The sequence below is a fragment of the Leucoraja erinacea genome, chromosome 14 (assembly GCF_028641065.1).
Source record: "Leucoraja erinacea ecotype New England chromosome 14, Leri_hhj_1, whole genome shotgun sequence".
Taxonomy (NCBI): Eukaryota; Metazoa; Chordata; class Chondrichthyes; order Rajiformes; family Rajidae; genus Leucoraja; species Leucoraja erinaceus.
In genome coordinates this window covers 50,401,819-50,423,522 of record NC_073390.1, presented here as the reverse complement: position 1 = coordinate 50,423,522, position 21,704 = coordinate 50,401,819, and the positions used below count along the sequence as shown (strand labels likewise).

The following is a 21,704-nucleotide window of genomic DNA, read 5'->3' as shown; positions in this document are numbered from 1 at the left end:
TCCCAATTTTGCTAGCCCTTGCTGTCTCCTCCCCTTCCTTAACCCTCGAGCTGTCTCCTCCCATCCCCCCGCCCTCGGGCTCCTCCTCCTCCCTTTTTCCTTCCTTCTCCCCCTCACCCCCCATCAGTCTGAAGAAGGGTTTCGGCCTGAAACGTTGCCTATTTCCTTCGCTCCATAGATGCTGCTGCACCCGCTGAGTTTCTCCAGCATTTTTGTGTACCTTCGATCTTCCAGCATCTGCAGTTCCTTCTTGAACGTTACATCTGTAATACTTCCTTCATGGGAACTCTGAACACCATAACTTTTCAATTTTCTTCACGGACGTGTCTTCCACAACTTTTCTCCCAACTTACTCATTACATTTGATTTCAGACCTCCAACATTTTGACGGGCTTTCTTGAAAAACGCTGTTTTATAAATGTGATGTTTAGCTCCCCCTGTTGCTCCTTCTGAGTTCCCCTCCTTCTCTCCCGTTAAAGCACGCCACGTTTTCCAACTCAAGCCAGTTACTTCCCCTGATCAAGAAAGATTTAACAAAACAACTCCAGCAAAACAACCTCGCCCGCTGAGCACATAACTGTAAAAGATTTCACAATCCCTCCAATAAAAGTTGTTCCCTTTATATCATCTGGAAGACGCGACCGAGGTAAGATTCGGTTGGAAAGCGTGCAGCACTTTAGAGAAAAAAAAATTCTTAAACTTGCAAGTTTTGGTTGAACGAATAAGCGTAATTGCATGCGAAGGAAGCGTGGAGACTCGTTGCAATGAAAGGAAGTGGAAGCTGGGCGGACTGCGCTCAACCTACGCAAAATGTAATATATGTGGGGTGAGGGAACAAGGTAACGTTTCATCTGTAATACGGTAATATAACGAGTGGCGCTCGCTGTGTTTCAGATCCGTGAAAGTGCCGAGGTTACTGCGAGGAGCTGCGGGGAATAGTTAAACCAATATGAAGATCGAATTTGCTCCCATAAATATCCCTTTTAAGAGAAGGATGCAAACGTTTGCGGTGCTAAATTGGATCTTCACCTTTTTGTTCTTGGGTAATTTCTGCTCATTGTAATGTTGGAATGATCTATGCCAAAAATGTGTTCAGACTAAAAAAAAGTCAGAAAGAAACAAAGACCTTGTTTATGTATACTGTCTCTCGTTATCTTCAGGGCAATCCCTCCAAACGCCTCCTCTTCACATAGCTTTACAATGCGGGTTTACTGTATAGCTACTTGTACAAGATCTCCAGGAGAGCAAGTGAAGTGAACGTATGCCATATGGGATGGTTTTAATGCACAATGTTTCACAACGTATTCCGTGCTGACTTTCTCTTTAAGCTAACAAAAATCTGGGAGGCGGATATCCAGTTCCAAGTATATTAATTTCTGATCATCTCAATGAGTACGATTTTAGATACAGTTCTTGACGATAGAAAAATATTCAAAGTCCAACATGTGGACAACAGTTGAACGTGGGTTTGTTTACACCCAGACACTTATTTCAAATTTCAAAAGGAGTCCTCAATATTTTCATGAAATGGTCACTCTCTTTAAGAAGAACTTTTTGTAGAAAAGTACACAAATGATGCAGCGTTCTGGAGAATATATTTAAAGGAGTAACTACAGCAAAACGTCAGAAGTCAAGGAAGGTCTTATAAGGAATATAGCAATAAAAGGCAGAGGTTACTGAAGGAAATGCCGCAGTGTCGGCTCAACATGTGAGGTGAATGAAATGAGGAATGTAGAGGAGAGGGTTTGAAGATTCATTGGTTGGAGGAGAGCAGAAGAATGAATTTGAACAAAAGGGTTAAATATTTGATTCAAGTGGCACAGTGGTGCTACTGGCAGAGCTGCTGCCTAGCATCACCAGAGACCTGGTTCAATCTTGGCCTCGGGTGCTGTCTGTATGGAGTTTGCACATTCTCCCCATGACCGCGTGGATGCTCTTGATTTCCTCCCATATCCCAAAGATGTGTGGGTTTGTAGGTTAATTGGCCTCTGTTTAAAAAAAAATTGTATTTAGTGTGTCAGAAGTGGATGCAAACGTGCGAAAACATAAATAATAAACTAGTGGGAAAGGGTGATCAATGGCTGGCATAGTCTTAGTGGGCTGAAGGGCCTGTATTCGCCTTGCATCTTTCAATCAATTCTTTCAAGTGGGGTTGGTTGATTGCGATTTCCAATATTGTAGGCGCCTTTTTGTATGAACTTAAGTTTTTAAGGAAGACTTACTTTTGCACAGCACTTTACAGCTAATTAAGTAAGCTCTTTATGAAGAGGAGTTGGCAATGTAAGGCAATTCACACACAGCAAACCTACACTAACAGCAGCGTGATAATGATGAGATCATTTTTTGGGGCAATATTAGTGGAAGTAAAAATACAGTTTTGGAGGCCAAGGAAACACACATTTTATTCATGTGACACCAGAATTTGTATGTCCACTCGAAAGGATGGGTAGGGCCTTGAATGATGAGTAATTTGGAGGAAGGCATCTTCAACAATGCAATACTCTCCGAACAGCTGTGCTACAGACAGCTCATACTTTTGTGCCCAAGTGTTTGGAGTGGAACTTGAAACCACAGCCTTGTGAACTAACAATCTTATGACCGTGAGTCAGCCTTGTGACTTAGAGGCACAACCACTTGTGCCAGGGCTCCCACATGCAGGATAACCTGGAATCTTGGTCTTGTTTGTTCTGGTGATAACAAAAACATGTGGATTTTATACATGAGCTAAAAACAAAATGGAGGCAGTTGATATTCTGGAGTTTGAGGTAGATGGAGAAGAGGTGACGTTAAAAGCTCGGCTTATAGTCTTTAGATTTTAACGATACAGCATGCAAACAGGCCCTTCGGCCCACCGAGCCCATGCCAATCAGCAATCACCCCATACACTAGCACTATCCTACACACTAGGGACAATTTACAATTTACAGAAGCCAATTAACCTACAAACCTGCACGTGTTTGGAATGTGGGAGGAAGCCGGAGCTACGGGAGGAAACCCACGCAGTCACAAGGAGAACGTGCAAACTCCGTACAGGCAGGATCAAACCTGGGTTTCTGGTGCTGTAAGGCAGAAACTCTTCCGCTACCAGAAACTCTACCACTGCACCACCTAAGAGAACTTGCCTATAAGCAGGCTACGAAGAGGCTGCTTTTATCTGAGAAAGGGGAATTGAATTATTAATTAGGGTACAGAAGTCCAAGATGGTGCTTTTAGTTTTCCCAATGTTTGGCTGGTGGAAATTACTGCTCACCCAGACTCCATGATGGGAAAATAGACTGAGAGCATGAGCAGTGGAGAGTTGGATGAAGTGAACAGGATATGGATTCAAACAGATGCTTCAATTCTCTCACTGCGGGGTAAGCATGTTGAATAAGAACTGAAAGAAAGTAAGAATAGCTATTCAGGTTAACACAGGTGATTATGGAGGGCCTATGAAGGAAATATTGGTATGTCCATTTGGATAAGTAAGAGGGGACCACATAAAGATAGCACCGCTGGACACAGGAAAGGTTTTGAAGAAAAAGATGCAGGGATCATATTAAATCTGTTGATTTTAATAAGCATATCTGAGGGTGCAGAAATTTGAAATTGCACGCCTCCAGATTCAGGGACAATTTCTTCCCAGCTGTTATCAGGCAACTGAACCGTTCTCTCACCAGCTAGAGTGTGCTCCTAACCCATCTATCTCATTGGAGACCGTTAAACTATCTTTAATCAGACTTCATATAACCATATAACAATTACAGCACGGAAACAGGCCATCTCGACCCTTCTAGTCCGTGCCGAACACATAATCTCCCCTAGTCCCATATACCTGCGCTCAGACCATAACCCTCCATTCCCTTCCCATCCATATAACTATCCAATTTATTTTTAAAAGATAAAAACGAACCTGCCTCCACCACCTTCACTGGAAGCTCATTCCACACAGCTACCACTCTCTGAGTAAAGAAGTTCCCCCTCATGTTACCCCTAAACTTCAGTCCCTTAATTCTCATGTCATGTCCCCTTGTTTGAATCTTCCCTACTCTCAGTGGGAAAAGCTTTTCCACGTCAACTCTGTCTATCCCTTTCATCATTTTAAAAACCTCTATCAAGTCCCCCCTTAACCTTCTGCGCTCCAAAGAATAAAGCCCTAACTTCATCTTGCGCTAAATGTTGTATCCTTTATCTGTACACTGTGGACGCTTTGATTGTAATCATGTATGATCTACTTTGACTGGAGAGCACGCAACAAAAGGCTTTTCAATGTACACCGGACAATTATAAACTAAACTAAATTATACTAAACTAAAAAGGGGAGTCATTTGCAACTCCAGGTAGCATGAGGAATAGGAGACAATAATGTTTTGCCAACTTTTAAGTAGATTGTGGCCAAATAAAAGAAAGAGTATACTCTGCAAACATTGTGAGCCTTAAATGATGTGTTGGGCACAGTTAGAATAAGCCAGGAAATTGTGGGTAAGAATGAGGAAATATGAAATATTGAGCAATAAGATAGAATGTGGCAGATGTGGCTCAATTTTATTAACACATAAAGCTCCTGGTACAATATTTGTTAAAGAATGTACAATGTTTTATATGAATTTAGCATTATCCATTTTATTTTTAAAATCCCAGCATGGTAAAGATTTTTTAACATTTGTATTTAACCATATAACCATATAACAATTTACAGCACGGAAACAGGCCATCTCGACCTTTCTAGTCCGTGCCGAACACGTATTCTCCCCTAGTCCCATACACCTGCGTTCAGACCATAACCCTCCATTCCTTTCCCGTCCATATAACTATCCAATTTATTTTTAAATGATAAAAACGAACCTGCCTCCACCACCTTTACTGGAAGCTCATTCCACACAGCCACCACTCTCTGAGTAAAGAAGTTCCCCCTCATGTTACCCCTAAACTTCTGTCCCTTAATTCTCAAGTCATGTCCCCTTGTTTGAATCTTCCTTACTCTCAGTGGGAAAAACTTATCCATGTCAACTCTGTCTATCCCTCTCATCATTTTAAAGACCTCTATCAAGTCCCCCCTTAACCTTTATTATACCTTCTTCTTAAAGATTGTCATGTTTAAACTTACTGGTGTAATCAATTTGAAGTTGATTTGATCTCTCCTTAATTTCACATACAAGATAAAGAAACTTGCAGTTCCACTCATTAAATTTTAACTAACAAGTATTTACTCATCTATTAATGAGTCTAAATAATGGATCACCGAGTCCGTGCCGACTAGTGATCCCTGCACACTAACAGTAACCTACACACACTAGGGACAATTTACAATTTTACCAAGCCTATTAGCCTGTAAACATGCACGTCTTTGGAGTGTGAAAGAAACCAATGATCCTGGAGAAAACCCACTCACGGAGAGAATATACAAACTCCATACAGACAGCACCCATAGTCAGGATCGAACCTGGGTCTCTGGCGCTGTAAGGCCACTCTCCCGCTGTGCCACCATTCAGTCCTTGAACTTATTTGGCATCTTCAGGGTCCACATGAAATCAATGCAATAATTTACTGTTTATTTTAATGAAATAATCTTCAGGATCTACGAGACATCACAGGCAGATGATACAAACACAAATCAAGGCGGGGTGCAGACATTGCCGGATGGTACCAAAAGGAGACAAAAAGGCATGGTTGGCAGAGGTGTTGCTGCACAACTCCAGTGACCTTTCAGTCCTGATTATCAGTACACTCTGTGTAGTCAAAATTTACAAGCATCAATAGAGAATAGCTTGGCTAAATTATGAAGAAGACTCTTGAGCTCTTGTACAAATCTATTTCTACCAGCAATGCCTCAGATAAATGTATAGAAAGGATGCCCATTAAATGAGAACTGACCTGTGTATATGGTTACTTATTGTACTTTAAGTCCACTTTGCTTGAAGATGATGCTTGGTCATAATTCCTAGTGTGCAATGGCAATATATCTAAAAGCATGCTTCACTTTGCCTCCTCTCTCTTATTTTCCATGGTATTTTCTGTGCCAATAATTTCTGTGGCAACATAGAGTGGCATATATTTTTCTGGATATTTACTCTGAAGAAAAGGATTCATTAGGCAACTTAAATATAGTATAGTAGAAGATTATTAACTGGATGAAAATGGACTTTTGAAACAAGAAGGAAATTGCTGCACTTTACACAATACATTGCAACAGTATTCATTTCACAATACTGTCCTTTTGCTCCGAGAAAATAACTTGAACTATCCTATTGAAGACCCAATAAAATATATTAAAATGTTATTGTGGACGCAAATCAGTGCTCAAAATTTGAATATATTACAGTTGATATCCAAAGTTGATTACAGCTGTCTAATTTTCAAGGTTTCCTGGATAAACAACAATTAAACGTAAATAATCTGAGGCTCCGACTATGTAATGTCAAATTAGATGTTGTTAAAAGGTCTCTGGTTTATTTTAACTGTATGACACATGCACATGCAGCAATTCATGGTACTACAACAAATCTGCCCTCCTAATTCAAATTTCAGGAGGAGACTACAAGAATTACCAATCTCCACCACGGATGTTCAAATTTATCATTTCAAACTTGGCTGTCATATGAAACAAAAATAGAAACAAATAACTGCACATGCTGATTTATACCAAAGATAAACACGGAAGCAAGCACTGGAGTAACTCCGCAGATCAGGCAGCATTTCTGGAGAAAGGGTGATGTTTCGGGCCGTGACCCTTCTTTGAGGTATCCTTACGGATATTTCTGTCCTTTGCGTGCAACAAAACGGCATGATCACATTGTCCATCTTGCTGGGAAGTATTTTGAAACAAAGCAGGGATATTTGCCCCAGTTTTGTGGCTGATAAATATACTTCAAACAACCTGTATTTCCTATACTGCCACAGTGATCTCACGTCAGAAGTACTTTACTGGCTGGAAAAGACATTAGAACATCTTGAATTCATAGACATAGAAACATAGAAAATAGGGTGCAGGAGTAGGCCATTCAGCCCTTCGAGCCTGCACCGCCATTCAATATGACCATGGCTGATCATCCAACTCAGTATCCCGTACCTGCCTTCTCTCCATACCCCCTGATCCCTTTAGCCACAAGGGCCACATCTAACTCCCTCTTAAATATAGCCAATGAACTGGCCTCAACTACGTTCTGTGGCAGAGAATTCCAGCGATTCACCACTCTCTGTGTGAAAAATGTTTCTCTCATCTCGGTCCTAAAAGATTTCCCCCTTATCCTTAAACTGTGACCCCTTGTTCGTGAAAGGTTTTTTCATAATACCAAGTCTTCTCTTTATAACAAAGCATTGAACAGCCTTTTATTTCACTTTGAATTCCATCTAAACTCAAAATCATACTTGAATTGTATTGGTCATGTTGTGACTGAGATAGAAATGAATTACATTTGATATAACTTTTTCTCTTTACAGGTCAGTGCTGCCTTGCAGTGTTTGTGTTTCTCATCGTTGCTGGTTACTGGTACATAGCTGCAGTTTACACTGTTTGGTTGTATCTTGACTGGGAAACACCGAATCAGGGAGGGAGAAGGTCAGAATGGGTCAGAAACTGGACTATCTGGAATTACTTCCGTGACTATTTTCCAATTCACGTGAGTTGTGTTCTTTTGAGTTAACTGGTCAGTGAATACTGGAGTAAGATATTTGAAAGGTGCAGGAGGGCTTTGGAAAGCCACCTCTTTCCTGTGTAGATCCTACCGACCACCAATTCTCATTGCAGCTCGGTAAATGAGATCCCTGCCCAAAGTAGATAGGAACCTCCAAAATGTCTGAATATCACATTGCATCAAAGAAGTCTCTCATGTGTTTTCACTAAGGCGGTTAACTATGCTTGGCAACTATCAAGAGAATAAATTAACTATCCCCAGATCCCTGCCCACTAAAGAAAGGGGAATTCTTCCTTTGCTGAGAGGAGGAGCATGTAACTAGGGAAGTTGAGTTCGCACCTGCCTCGAACCAAACCTGGATTGAAAAAAACCTCCTTGATTTCTTCTCTCTCTTTTATCTGCTGATAAGATTTGGCCATTCATAATTTCTGTCGCTCTAAACAGCCTCCCTCACATTTCGATATTGGCAGCTAATTGCTGGCAGGCAGTTGAGCATAGAAGTAGCAATTCCCAGGATTCATATTTAGTCCTGGAAGTGTGGTTTGGTCTCTTTCCATCTGCCTTGTCACAAATTTGGTGCAGGGAATTAAAATGGATTCAACGCTTTTTTCCCATGCTGATATAAAGTATTAATCCTGTAAATTGCTTTCAATAAATGGTGGCCTTGAGAAAGAGACTTGGCATGTTCACAGTTTGGCCATTCGATTTTAATACTTTGTATTTTCAATGCTAAAGAATCATTAAAATGGCTTAGCCTTGTTGCCGCAGAATGTCCCATTCAGTTGGCTCTTGTCACATCACTTGTTGAAAAATTTAAATGGAAACACATTTGACCGGGGCATTTTTTGTATCGGTACGTGCTGCTACAGCATACTGGTACCTCTGAAATGTTAAACATTATTTTCACATTTTTCGAATTTTAAATGGTACAAAAGGATTATTAAAGTTTTTTTTTTAATGTATTGATTAAAATAGCATGCAACAAAAGCTTTTCACTGTACCTCGGTACATGTGACAATAAAATAAAACAAAACAATATAAATTATGGAGTCAGTCCCTTAGGCAGCTTAAGCAGTTTATAGGTTGTAATCCGCCATAGACACCAATAGCAAGTAGCAATACATGTATCGGAACCTTTTGGTCTATAAAGAAAGCACTAGCTTTGACCTCGTCAATTAGGCAGTGGTCTTCATGGGATTCATGAGAGGCCCAGTGGGATGGTTTGCTGCACAGACTATCAGAGTCATTTGTTTGAATATCTCACCATGAGGACTCTTAAACAAACACCAATATGTCACTTGGCCGTTGGTGAGAAAAGCCCACTCCATCTTTCCTTCATACACAGCCAAAGTATCAATCCTACCGCAAGTTGCCCACAAGATGGCTGTGGAGCAGATGAGAAAGTTGTCATACAGCACAGAAACAGGCCCTTTGGCCCAACTTGCCCTTGACGACATAGATGTCCCATCTACGCTAGTCCCACCTGCCCGCATTTGGCCATATCCCTCTAAACCCTTCTTATCCATATACCTGTCCAAATATCTTTCAAATGTTATTATAGTACCTGCCGCAACTACCTCAATTGTTCCGTAGATCGACCAATGCCTGTGTGAAAAAATTGCCCCTCAGGTTCCTATTAAGTCTTTCCCCTCTCACCTTAAACCTATGTCTTCTGGTTCTTGATTCCCCCACTCTGGGTAAAATATTCACCCTATGTATTCCCCCTATGATCTAATATACCTCTTTAAGATCACCCCTCAGTCTCCTGTGCTCCAAGGAACAACGTCTAAATTCTTTGGTCTAAGGTCTTTGTTTATATTCATTCCTAGCAGTTGTGTAACCCAGAATGAATGTAGGAAATAATAGATTCCAATTGTACTTACTGTATACATTATGAATCCTAAACGTTTGGAAAAAATACAAATAATACATTGACTAATTAGATTGTTTTTAACCCCCAAAATTATTTATCTCTAATTATTCATATTGCACCTCATAAAATAACTATTCCAGGGCTCTGTGGTGTAGGAGATCTGTTTCACATAATGATCATGTTAGATGTCACCAGTTGGCTGATAGCAGATAGACTGGTACACCAACAATTATGTTACTAATAATCTGGCACCAAAATATCTTCAAAAAAAAGAAAAAAATTAGAACCGCAATTGCAATCAGGTTTCTAAACTAGGTATAATATTCATAACTTGAAGAAATTAGTTTCATATATCATAAAGAACTCATAAGAAAATTAGTTCTTAGCACAATGGAAGAGGGAATTAGCTGCAACACTAGCAAGTTTGTGGATGACACAAAGCTGGGTGGCAGTGTGAACTGTCAAGAGGATGTTAGGCAGGTTGACCTGGACAGGTTGAGTGAGTGGGCAGATGCGTGGCAGATGCAGTATAATATAGATAAATGTGAGGTTATCCACTTTGGCGGCAAAAACAAGAGGGCCGATTATTATCTCATTGGGATTAGGTTGGGTAAGAGGGAGGTGCAGCGAGACCTGGGTGTCCTTGTACATCAGTCACTGAAAGTTGGTGTGCAGGTACAGCAGGCAGTGAAGAAAGCTAATGCAATGTTGGCCTTCATAACAAGAGAATTTCAGTAGAGGAGTAAAGAGGTTCTTCTGCAGTTGTATAGGGCTCTGGTAAGACCACATCTGGAGTAGTGTGTACTGTTTTGGTCTCCTAATTTGAGGAAGGACATCCTTGTGATTGAGGCAGTGCAGCGTTGGTTCACGAGATTGATCCCTGGGATGGCGGAACTGTCATATGGGGAACGATTGAAAAGACTAGGCTTGTATTCACTGGAGTTTAGAAGGATGAGGTGGATCTTATAGAAACATATAAAATTATAAAAGGACTGGACAAGCTAGATGCAGGAAACATGTTCCCAATGTTGGGCAAGTCCAGAACCAGGGGCCACAGTCTTAGAATAAAGGGGAGGCCATTTAAGACTGAGGTGAGAAAAAAACTTTTTCACCCAGAGAGTTGTGAATTTGTGGAATTCCCTGCCACAGAGGGCAGTGGAGGCCAAGTCACTGGATGGATTTAAGAGAGAGTTAGATAGAGCTCTAGGGGCTGGTGGAGTCAAGGGATATGGGGAGAAGGCAGGCACGGGTTATTGATTTGGAACAATCAGCCATGATCACAATGAATAGCGGTGCTGGCTCGAAGGGCCGAATGGCCTTTCTCCTGCACCTATTTTCTAGGTTTCTACGTTTCTATGTTAATCCAGACATTGAATTGTTCAGCCGTATTTTCCGTTTAGTTTACACGTGACCTGAATAAAGAAGCTTTGTTTTAAAGTCAGGTTGTTACTGATATTAAAATATTTAATTAACACTTGAGGGAGATTCTCTTATTGCAGAAAATTAACTAATTGAACATTTTCATTTATTACACTTCACGTGTCACTAGGTTGTGAGTGATATATGTAATATATAATAGCCATCAAAAATATTATATTTTTGAAATTAAATAGTGGCTTTAATCTCCAAACTAAACTAAACTAACATTAAACACTAAGCCATAATAGTCCGTTTGGTCAGGATCACTTGCCACTAAAGAGATTATGTTGTGCCAGACTAAACAAAATGAGGCATGCAGATTAAAACCTCACCAGAAAGATAAACCAACAAGGATGTACCATTTCTCTGGAGTACACAGACTATCAATGTTTGGAGAACTGGCCTGAGATATGACCATTAGATCATAAGACAAAGCAGTGGAATTAGGCCATTTGGTCCATCGAGTCTACCTATACCATTTGATCATCAAGTCAAGTCAAGTCAAGTCAAGTCAAGTCAAGTTTATTTGTCACATACACATACGAGATGTGCAGTGAAATGAAAGTGGCAATGCTTTTGTGACTTTTGTGCAAAAGACAAACAACAAAACAACCAAACAAATTATAAACACAATCATAACACACATATTCTTTTACATAATAAATAATGGAAGGAAAAAACGTTCTGTAGAGTTAGTCCCTGGTGAGATAGGCGTTTATAGTCCGAATTGCCTCTGGGAAGAAACTCCTTCTCAACCTCTCCGTTCTCGCCGCATGGCAACGGAGGCGTTTGCCTGACCGTAGCAGCTGGAACAGTCCGTTGCAGGGGTGGAAGGGGTCTCCCATGATTTTATTTGCTCTGGAGTTGCACCTCCTGTTGTATAGTTCCTGCAGGGGGGTGAGTGAAGTTCCCATAGTGCGTTCGGCCAAACGCACTACTCTCTGCAGAGCCTTCTTGTCCTTGGCAGAGCAATTCCCAAACCAGATGGTAATGTTCATGGCTGACCATTTGCTAATTTTATGTTTCTTTCAAACAATCCCTTATATATTTTCCTGATGACAGCTTTGTGTTTTGTGAATTATTTAATGGTGGATTTTCATGTTCTGAAACATTAACGACTATGTTGTTGAAGTAGTCTCGCATTATAGTGTCAATTAATAGGACATTCTGATTTCACTTCATTATCAGCTTAAGAAAACAACAACTTTGGATCCAAAGTTCAACTATCTGTTTGGATTTCATCCTCATGGGGTGCTTGTAGCTGGAGCTTTTGGAAACTTTTGCACTGAATCTACGAACTTTCGAAAATTGTTTCCAGATTTGACACCACACCTGTGTGTGTTGCCTTACTGGTTCAAGGTCCCCTTTTATAGGGATTACGTCATGTGTGGAGGTAATGGTTTGTGGTTTCAAGTCTCATTCAAATACAGAACATTTTAATAATTAAAATAATTCTTAGCCTGATTTGTGTTTTTATGCCTGTGATCTATAAAAAATGGGTGAATGATTGCTTTATTCATACATTATGGAGACGCAATCTGAAAGGGCATCGAACACAGAATTCAGTCACCACACACTGCAGATAATTATGAATAACACACCTTACGGAACAGCTGGATGGATTAAAGGGAGGGAAGGCTTATTTATGCTAAGTTATGGATATTTAGTCAGAGATCAGTATTAAATATTTGATTAGATGATTTACTTGCATTGAGGTTTCTAATTAGCACCATTTGAAACAAGACATACAGTTATATAACATGGAAAAAGCCACTATGGCCGAATTTGTCCGTTTTGACTGTTGGCATTTTGTGCTAGTCCCAATTGCATGCATTTAGCACATACCGCTGCAAGTATTTCCTATCCCTCTGTTCCCTGTTTCCTGTTCAAATGTCTTTTGAAAGCCATAATTATATCCACTACTATAGCTTTCTCTGCAGCTCATACCAGATACAGACTCTGAGTGCAAAGGTTACCTGAGGTCCCTCTTATATCTCTCCCATCTCACCGAAAGCTTATGCAGTCTAGTTTTAGAATCCACTACCCTGGTTAAAATAGATCACCCCACAGCCTTCTACACTCCAAAGAAAAAAGTCCTAGTCTATCTTAAATTTGAAACGGCAGGATTGATGTTCTAGACAGGAATAATATTTTGGAATAATTTTAAAGCAACATGACTGGTGATTGTTGTGGTGAGTTTTGTGGAGGAGTGGAAAGGGAAGTGAGCTTTAACGGTCTATAAATGCAAAACCTGACCCTACCTAGGTTCCAAGGACCACATTTAATAAAACGTTAATTCCAGGATGGCGGGACTGTCATATGCTGAGAGAATGGAGCAGCTGGGCTTGTACACTCTGGAGTTTAGAAGGATGAGAGGGATCTTATTGAAACATGTAAGATTATTAAGGGATTGGACAGATTAGAGGCGGGAAACATGTTCCGAAGTTGGGGGAGTCCAGAACCAGGGGCCACAGTTTAAGAATAGGGGTAAGCCATTTTGAACGGAGATGAGGAAACACTTTTTCAGTTGTGAGTCTGTGGAATTCTCTGCCTCAGAGGACAGTGGAGGCCGGTTCTCTGGATACTTTCAAGAGAGAGCTAGATAGGGCTCTTAAAGATAGCGAAGTCAGGGGATATGGGGAGAAGGCAGGAACGGGGTACTGTTTGGGGATGATCAGCCATGATCACATTGATTGACGGTGCTGGCTCAAAGGGCCAAATGGCCTCCTCCTGCACCTAATGTCTATTGTCTATAAAACGTCTTGGATGTCCATTTCTAACTAACTGTTCAGAGACGAGTACCTAAATTAAATAATATCCAAAAGCTTAGCTATGTATTTTTGTCTTAAGGCCTGCAAGTTCTGTTTCCCAGGTCTTGGAAAACCCAGTGGCCCGAGGGAGGTGAGAAAGGTTAATGCCACTGATAATCGTCCTGAAGAAAAAATATTGTTTTTCCTGCTTCTAAATAAAGCTGTTTTCTTGTTCTTCCCTTGACTTTTCCGGCTAATCTCCCGCATGCTCCCAACTTCTCCATGATTCAGCCATGACATATCCCCCAATTCACCCATGATTTGGGACGACAGATGGCGCAATGGGCTAAGTGTTTGGCTGGCGACCGGAAGGTAGCCGGTTCGAATCCCGCTTGGAGTGCATACTGTCATTGTGTCCTTGGGGCAAGACACTTCACCCACCTTTGCCTGTGTGTAAAATGTAATGTAATTATGTGAAGCTTTGGGGTCAATGCAAGTTGACTAAAAATGTGCTATATAAATAAGATTATTATTATTATTATTATGATGTATCTCCCTTGACTCAACCCTACCCATAAAGTGCAAGCAATACAATCGCACATAAGCTCCAGTGTATAATGGGTGCTTTGAGCTGACTTGGAGGTCTGAAGGGCCCATTTCTGTGCTGTACAACTTGATTTAAGTCATAACTTAATCAAATGTATTCTATGTAATTGAACAAGCAGCCAAAGATTCTATTTACAATCACTTGTAATCCGACACAATTTCCATAGAGGTTTCACCTTTTATTCTCCCTCAATAAACAGCAAGTGTGTTTTCTGCCTGATTTTAGGTTTGGTCTCCTCTGTGAAAAGTAGCGTTTCACACATTCTAAGCAGGGAGGAAGGTGGTAATGTGGCTGTCATTGTAATTGGCGGTGCTGAGGAATCGCTGGATGCAAGACCTGGAGCGCTAACTTTGAGAGCCTTGAACAGGAAAGGATTTATTAAATTGGCTGCAAAATGTGGGTATGTATGCAGACTACCTGAATGGAAAAACATTGCAGATGCAGGAGTGTCATTATTCATTAAGAGGATTGTTAACATTTTGTGAGTCTAATTTTTTCCCCATCTGTTGAAAAGGTGTTGAATATTATTCATATTTTGTTTTGATATCTTGGTCGTCCTTCTGTTTGTGCCCAATCAGCAATTCTTTAAGTAGTGGCCAACAAAGACAGTCACAAAAAGCTGGAGTAACTCAGCGGGTCAGGCAGCATCTTTGGAGAAAAGAAAAGGTGACATTTCGGGTCAAGTCCCTTCTTCTTAATATGAAAGGTCACCTATTCCTTTTCTCCAGAGATGCTGCCTGACCCGCTGAGTTACTCCAGCATTTTGGGTTTAAACCAGCTTATGCAGTTCCTTCCTACACCCAAAGCCAGCAAAGAGTCGGTGTGAAAAATGATTGTATAACACTCCTAGTCCTACTCTCTGAAGCCAGGAAAGAAAAGTTCTTCATATTTATTCGATCAAACCCTTTCAGAACATTTGTTTTATATAAGGCTACACCTAATTCTCCAAAATACAAAATAATATGTTGTGTTTTGGAGAATTGTTTCCCAGGTTTGTGCAAATGCATACCCTGGCAAATTAGTATTTCTCAAGTCCCATTGAGTTCCCTTCTAAAGCCATAAAGACTAACTGTATCCACCACCTACAAATGCAGTGATTTCCAAAACCTGACTACCCCACCACGAGTAAAATAGATTTTGTTCATATCTCTGTCCTTGGTCCATTTATTAATGGGAACATATTTCCTCTATTTACAACTTAACTAAATTACTATTCAATCGTCACGAGTGTTTTATTGTCATGTGGCCCAGATAGAACAATGCAACTCTTACTTGCTGCAGTACAACAGAATATGTAAACATAATACACAGTAAACAATATGATAAACGAGAGAAAAAAGTTCAGTGTATATACACATACCTGTACCCACAAGTACACACATACACATATATCCAGATACATATATATATATATATGCAGGCACACACACACACATGTTCAAAAAAACAATAGTAGTGCAATAATAATAGTCTATGTAGTTCGGAACTTATTTGAGGTTGTAGTGTTTAATAGCCTAATGGCTGTAGGGAAGAAGCTGTTCTTGAATCCGGTTGTTAGAGTTTTAAGGCTCCTGAACCTTCTTCCCGATGGCAGGGGTGAAATGAGCGTGTGGCCTGGATGGTGTGGGTGTCTGATGATGCTGACTGCCTTTTTGAGGTAGCGACTCCGATAAATCCCTTCGATGGTGGGGAGGTCGGAACCGATGATGGACTGGGCAGCGTTCGCAACTTTTCCACTCCTGGGCATTCAAGTTGCCAAACCAGGCCATGATGCAATCAGTCAATGTGCTCTCTATTGTACACCTGCAGAAGTTCACAGGCATGAGACAGGAAAAATAACTGGAAAAAAATGAAAAAAGAGGAAGAGAGATGGGGGTTCCGGGTGGTAGGATTCCAAGGGGCATTGCCCCCTGGTGGGGGTAAATAGGGGCAGCGCCCCCTTTATGCAGAATTTTTTTGATAATTGTACCTTGAAATGACATCGTTTTCTTGCCTGTTTACCCTTCATTTCTCCCCACTCACACTCACAGGGAACCACTCGCTGCTCACACTCAAAGGAAAGTCCTCACCTTTGCTCACTCACAGGGCCCCCTCACCAGGGCCCACACACACTCCCTCTACTTGCTTTAAAATGCTTATTGATGCCGACAAGGCCCCGGCCATGCAGCCGCGTCACGGCCTTTCCCAGCCAAGTGCCCACTCTCCCGTTGCCGTCCCCGGGGCCGCCGCTACCTGCGCTAACTGCCCTCCCGGCCACGGCATCTCGCTTCACCAGGCCCCGCCTTGTCCCGCCCCCGGACGCCTCCCTCCTCCAATCACCACTCTGTAGCCTCAATCCCGCCACCCCACTTCCGCCTCTGACGGACGCCTCCCTCCTCCAATCATCGCTCGGAATCATCATGTCCCGCCCCCACCACTGCCTGCTGACCAACGTCCTTCTCGTCCAATTGGCGCCCTCGATCATCAGTCCCACCCCCACTGTCTCGCGGAAAGCCATTTTTTGATGTATAGAGATTTCAATTTTTATTAACGAATTTCAAAATCCGCTGAAATCTCATGCCTGAGTTCAAGAGAATCTTCTCTGACATACGAAATCTCCGTAATCTTCTCAGCAAGTAGAGGCATTGATGTGCTTCATTTATGATTGCGTCAGTGTGCTGGGTCCAGGAAAGATCTTCGGAAATATGCATGCCCAGGAATTTGGCGCTTTGATTCTCTCCACCATTGTCTTGATGATATAAACAGGAGTGTCTGCCCTCTTTATCCATCCTCTTCGAAAGTCCAGAATTAGTTCATTGGTTTTACTGATATTGAGAGCCAGGTTATTGTGCTGGCACCATTTGGTCAATCGATCGATCTCACTTCTATACTCTGACTCATCATCATCTGTAATTTATCCAACAACAGTGGTGTCGTCGGCGAACTTGAAGATGGAGTTCGCACTGTGTCCGTCTACACAGTCATGAGTATAGAGTGAGTACAGCAAGGGGGTGAGCACCCAGCCTTGAGGTGTTCCCTTACTGATTCTTAATGGAGAAGAAGTATTTCTGCCAATTCGATCAGACTGTGGTCTGTGGATGAGGAAGTCGAGGATCCAAATGCAGAGTGATGCGCAGAGACCCGTTCCGTGACCTTGGGAACCGCTTGGAGGGGATGATGGAATTGAACACCGATCTTGATACTCTACGGAGAACAAACCAGATTCTCTCTAATAAACTGAAATACTTCATCCCTGGAACCATTAAGGCTCAACAAGTGGGCTTATTTCTTCATTTAAATTGCAGACAGTCCAGTGTAAGAGTCTGAACAACATCACTAAACCCAAGAGATAATCTGATATCTTTTTTAATATTATTTTATTGGATAATGCCATCAAGAGAACCAAGTTTGACCCCTGAACCTTATCTTGTGCTCTCTGTTATGTGAGGTGTATTATGCATTCTGCCTGTTAATATCTTGTACATTATTTTGCATTAGGTGACGTTTCAATGACTGAATCAGAAATATCTGCATGCACCTTAACTGTCACCTCTCTTTAGGGCACATCTGGTTCCAGTCTTTTCCTTCGGGGAAAATGAACTGTTTAATCAGGTGAACAATCCCAAAGGGTCAACTCTTCGAACAATCCAAGAGCGATTCCAGAAGTTCATGGGATTTACACTGCCACTGTTTCATGCCCGAGGCATCTTCCAGTACAACTTTGGGCTGCTACCATTTCGGAAACCTATTTACACAATAGGTATGAGCAAATGTCAGAAAATATTACCAATAGTTGACATTTATATATATTTTAATTTTAAATCAAGCAGAATTTGGTGTGAAACTGAGTTGGATGATCAGCCATGATCATATTGAATGGCGGTGCAGGCTCGAAGAGCCAAATGGCCTACTCCTGCACCTAATTTCTATGTTTCTATGTTTCTATGAAAGGTTTTCTGTGCACCCAAGTTGCAATTTTAGTTCCCAGTTAATCAATGCACATATTTTCACATTACTGTCTTTCCCCGGGAGAGCTTGACAAACTTGGAAAAACCTTTAATAGTTATAACTGATTCTCCTTGTCCAACAAAATAAGCATTTGAGGAATGGAAATAATTGTACTCCAGCTGCCAGGAAATGATTGGGCATTTTTGTAAAAATGTGGTTAAGTGTGACAATAGACAATAGACAATAGGTGCAGGAGAAGGCCATTTGGCCCTTCGAGCCAGCACCACCATTCAATGTGATCATGGCTGATCAAATCGATTTTCGATTTTATTATTTAAAAATAAATTGGATAGTTGTATGGACGGGAAAGGAATGGAGGGTTATGGGCTGAGTGCAGGTAGATGGGACTAGGGGAGAATACGTGTTCGGCACGGACTAGAAGGGCCGAGATGGCCTGTTTCCGTGCTGTAATTGTTATACGGTTATATGTTTGACTTCTGTTCAATGTTTAAATTCATTATTGGACGTAGCTGTTTTACTTCATGCAAACATTGTAATGTTACTCCATAGAAGATAATAGATGGGAAAGAATCTAAAATCAATAAGCTGCAGATTTTGGAAACCCCAAATAAAATCGCAAAAGGCTGAATATGATTGATAGATGAGGCAGAATATGATGGAGGGCTTTAACCTGAAACGTTAAACTCGTTTCTTTCCCTTCAGATGCTACCTGACCTGCTGGCTAGTTCCAGCTTGTTCTGATTTTATTTTGTAAAAAATGTATTTGCTTTTGTTTCTGTTCGATTTTTCATTCGAAATTTGGTAACACGAAACAAGTTTACAAATGACAAGTTGCTTTTGTTTCTGTTCGATTTTTCATTCGAAGCATTTGGTAACACGATAACAAGTTTACAAATGACAAGTTTAATGCCAATTGCCATTATCGATGAGCAATTCATCTAATGACAGTAAGGAAAGTTTTCTCCGTTGCAAATTGCCACCAAATTTTGCGATTTGCAACCAAACATATCAGCCCAAGAAAGTATTAATTGAAAATTATATTTAAAAATTTCTTTATTGCCCTTTGTCCGTCGAATTTGACATAACTTTAGAAAGGAACCGTTGATTAAAAATATATATTTCATGCTGTTCTCTTTTAAAATAATAGATAAAATAATAATTCTTTTCCTGAGAATTGCTGTCTCACAGAAGGATGTGGAAAGTGACAGGACCTGAATTGTTACTTGTGATTAATGCTCGTTTTGTTTTACAGTGGGAAAGCCAATTGTTGTGGAACAGAACCACACCCCTTCAAACCAAGAGATTGAAGAACTACATAATAAATACATTGCGGCATTGAATGAACTATTTGAAGAAAACAAAGCTCACTATGGAATTCCAGAAACAGACCATTTATCTTTCAGTTGAATTCCAAGTTTGAGCACCTGAATTAACAAGCAGATCCAGGCATGCTGGATGGTTTGAGCTATTGAGTACCTTCCGTAGTTCCAGACGGATCCCAATTAATTGAATCATTTTGAAGACCATTTTACACTCTCATTAGCAGTAATGCTCAATATAATTTAACAATTCGATGTTCGCCACAAAATACTAAAGCAGAAAGACTGGTATAATGTCTGTGTATGTGAGTAATTGATGAACAGCACTTTACAAGTTTTAACTAAAGGGATATTCCTTTCCAAAGTCACACTTCAGAAGCTCGCATGCAGAAAATGTATTTAATGTTTGCACCATGTTATTGGCTGAAATTGAGATTAAAATGTTTACTGTAGAATTATTTTAAGACCACATTGTTCATTGCAAAAAACTTCTGACTAGAATTAAATTATGGATAGAAAATATGTATCAAAATATTGTTCAGCTGACAGTAATGCAAGAAGTTTAACTATTGCAAGAAATCCCCCTTTTTATCAAGCAAATCTTAGCCACAATACAACCATTGATGTGTCATAAAAGAATATCTCTGTCTATATCACAGTGTCTGACTGTTATCACCTCATGAAATTAAAATCCAAAGATTTGGTGTCTTTTTTAAATGAATCATATTAGTATTAAGGACTCACCTTTAATCATTTGTCAAATTGAAGTCGAAGTAGCTGTTTTAAAATAAACGGTGAAATAAAGGGAATTATATCATTGTAAGTATTTTCATCAAAAAATAGAAACTTTTATGCTTAAAATAAATCATGTAAAGTTACTGTTAAGTTTATATGGCAGATCTTGTTTTATTTCATTCAAAGGACATTGTTACTGTAAAATATTTAGAACATCTTTCTGTAAAATACCCAATGCTCTTTAAAAATGTAAGTTAATCTGTAACTAAAGTTAATTTCGCAAAACATGCCCAATATTCATTTTATTAAATAAACTCAAAATTATTTGAATTATTCCTATTTGGATTGGGTTGCTTCTTTTGTGGCATTTTCCCTATTTTGCAATTAAAAATACATGACAAGTATTTAATCTAACTAATAATTATGAATTTATGAAGTTACTGGAATTTATATACACTTTAAGATTTCTTGCACAGCTCTGTGCTTTTCCTTTTACATGTTTTAGGTATTATCTGCTTTGTCATACAGAGTGGAAACAAGCCCTTCACCGCACTTGCCCACACCAACCAACATGTCCCATTTACACATAGTGCCTGTCTCATTACTACGAGATGCAGCTGATTTTTATCAAATTTTGCTGACACTGATAGAAGACACTGATCCGAGGTACAATAGACAATAGAAAATACGTGCAGGAGTAGGCCATTCGGCCCTTCGAGCCAGTAGCACCATTCACTGTGATCGTGGCTGATTATCCGCACTCATTACCCCGTTCCTGCCTTTTCCCCATATCCCCTGACTCTGCTATCTTTAAGAGCTCTATCCAACTCTCTCTTGAAAGCATACAGATAATTTGCCTCCACTGCCTTCTGAGGCAGAGAATTCCACAGATTCACAACCCTCTGTGTGAAAAAGTATTTCCTCATCTCCGTTCTAAATGGCTTACCCCATATACAGACAGAGGTCTACGATTTCCAAGGTCTTGCAATGGACTTTTATTGTTGGTATGAGATCAGGCTTGAGGAAAGAGGGCACCTTGCGCCGTTGTGAATGGGTTATTTCCGCAATCCTTTTCTTTCAATTCTCCAACGAGCTACAATAATTGTGGGCAGGTTGCAGAGCTGGAAGCACCAACCAGATTCACTCACTCACGGGGTCAGTGAGGCCAGCTGGCAGAAGCTCTTCCGTCACGGCTGTTTCTGTGATCCTCTCCACATACTGCTTCTGTTCATTTCTGACGTATGAACAGTTCTCAGGAACTAAACTCTGTCATAATCCAGGGACTTCTGGGAGTTACAGGAAAGATTGGATAGACTGGACTTGTTCTCTTTGGAGCATAGGAGTCTGAAGGGTGGATTTTATGGAGGTTTACAAGATCCTTAGGAGCATAGTCAGTCTTTTCCCCAGCATAAGGGATTCTGGAACTCGAGGGCAGTTTTA

The 21,704-nt window shown here is 40.5% G+C and overlaps 1 protein-coding gene across 2 annotated transcripts; it reads left to right on the top strand.

Moving 5' to 3' along the window:
- Positions 1 to 247: 247 nt before the first annotated feature.
- Positions 248 to 20,597, top strand: LOC129703721 (2-acylglycerol O-acyltransferase 1-like). Of its 2 annotated transcripts, none has more exons than XM_055646405.1 (7): positions 248 to 646; positions 895 to 1,043; positions 7,420 to 7,598; positions 12,094 to 12,298; positions 14,488 to 14,662; positions 17,802 to 18,001; positions 19,463 to 20,597. In XM_055646405.1, the coding sequence occupies exons 2-7, from the start codon at positions 950 to 952 to the stop codon at positions 19,615 to 19,617; spliced, it is 1,008 nt and encodes a 335-aa protein (XP_055502380.1). In that variant the 5' UTR covers positions 248 to 646; positions 895 to 949; the 3' UTR covers positions 19,618 to 20,597. The 2 variants fall into 2 exon arrangements, with proteins under 2 accessions (XP_055502380.1, XP_055502381.1); XM_055646406.1 differs by lacking the exon at positions 248 to 646 and adding an exon at positions 688 to 812.
- Positions 20,598 to 21,704: the final 1,107 nt, after the last annotated feature.

Excerpts from the sequence above, each read along its gene's own strand:
- LOC129703721 (XM_055646405.1), top strand. The coding sequence starts at position 950 with ATGAAGATCGAATTTGCTCCCATAAATATCCCTTTTAAGAGAAGGATG. Across the intron at positions 1,044-7,419 it reads CTTCACCTTTTTGTTCTTGG|GTCAGTGCTGCCTTGCAGTG; the intron begins GTAATTTCTGCT and ends TTCTCTTTACAG. Across the intron at positions 18,002-19,462 it reads GAAACCTATTTACACAATAG|TGGGAAAGCCAATTGTTGTG; the intron begins GTATGAGCAAAT and ends TTTGTTTTACAG.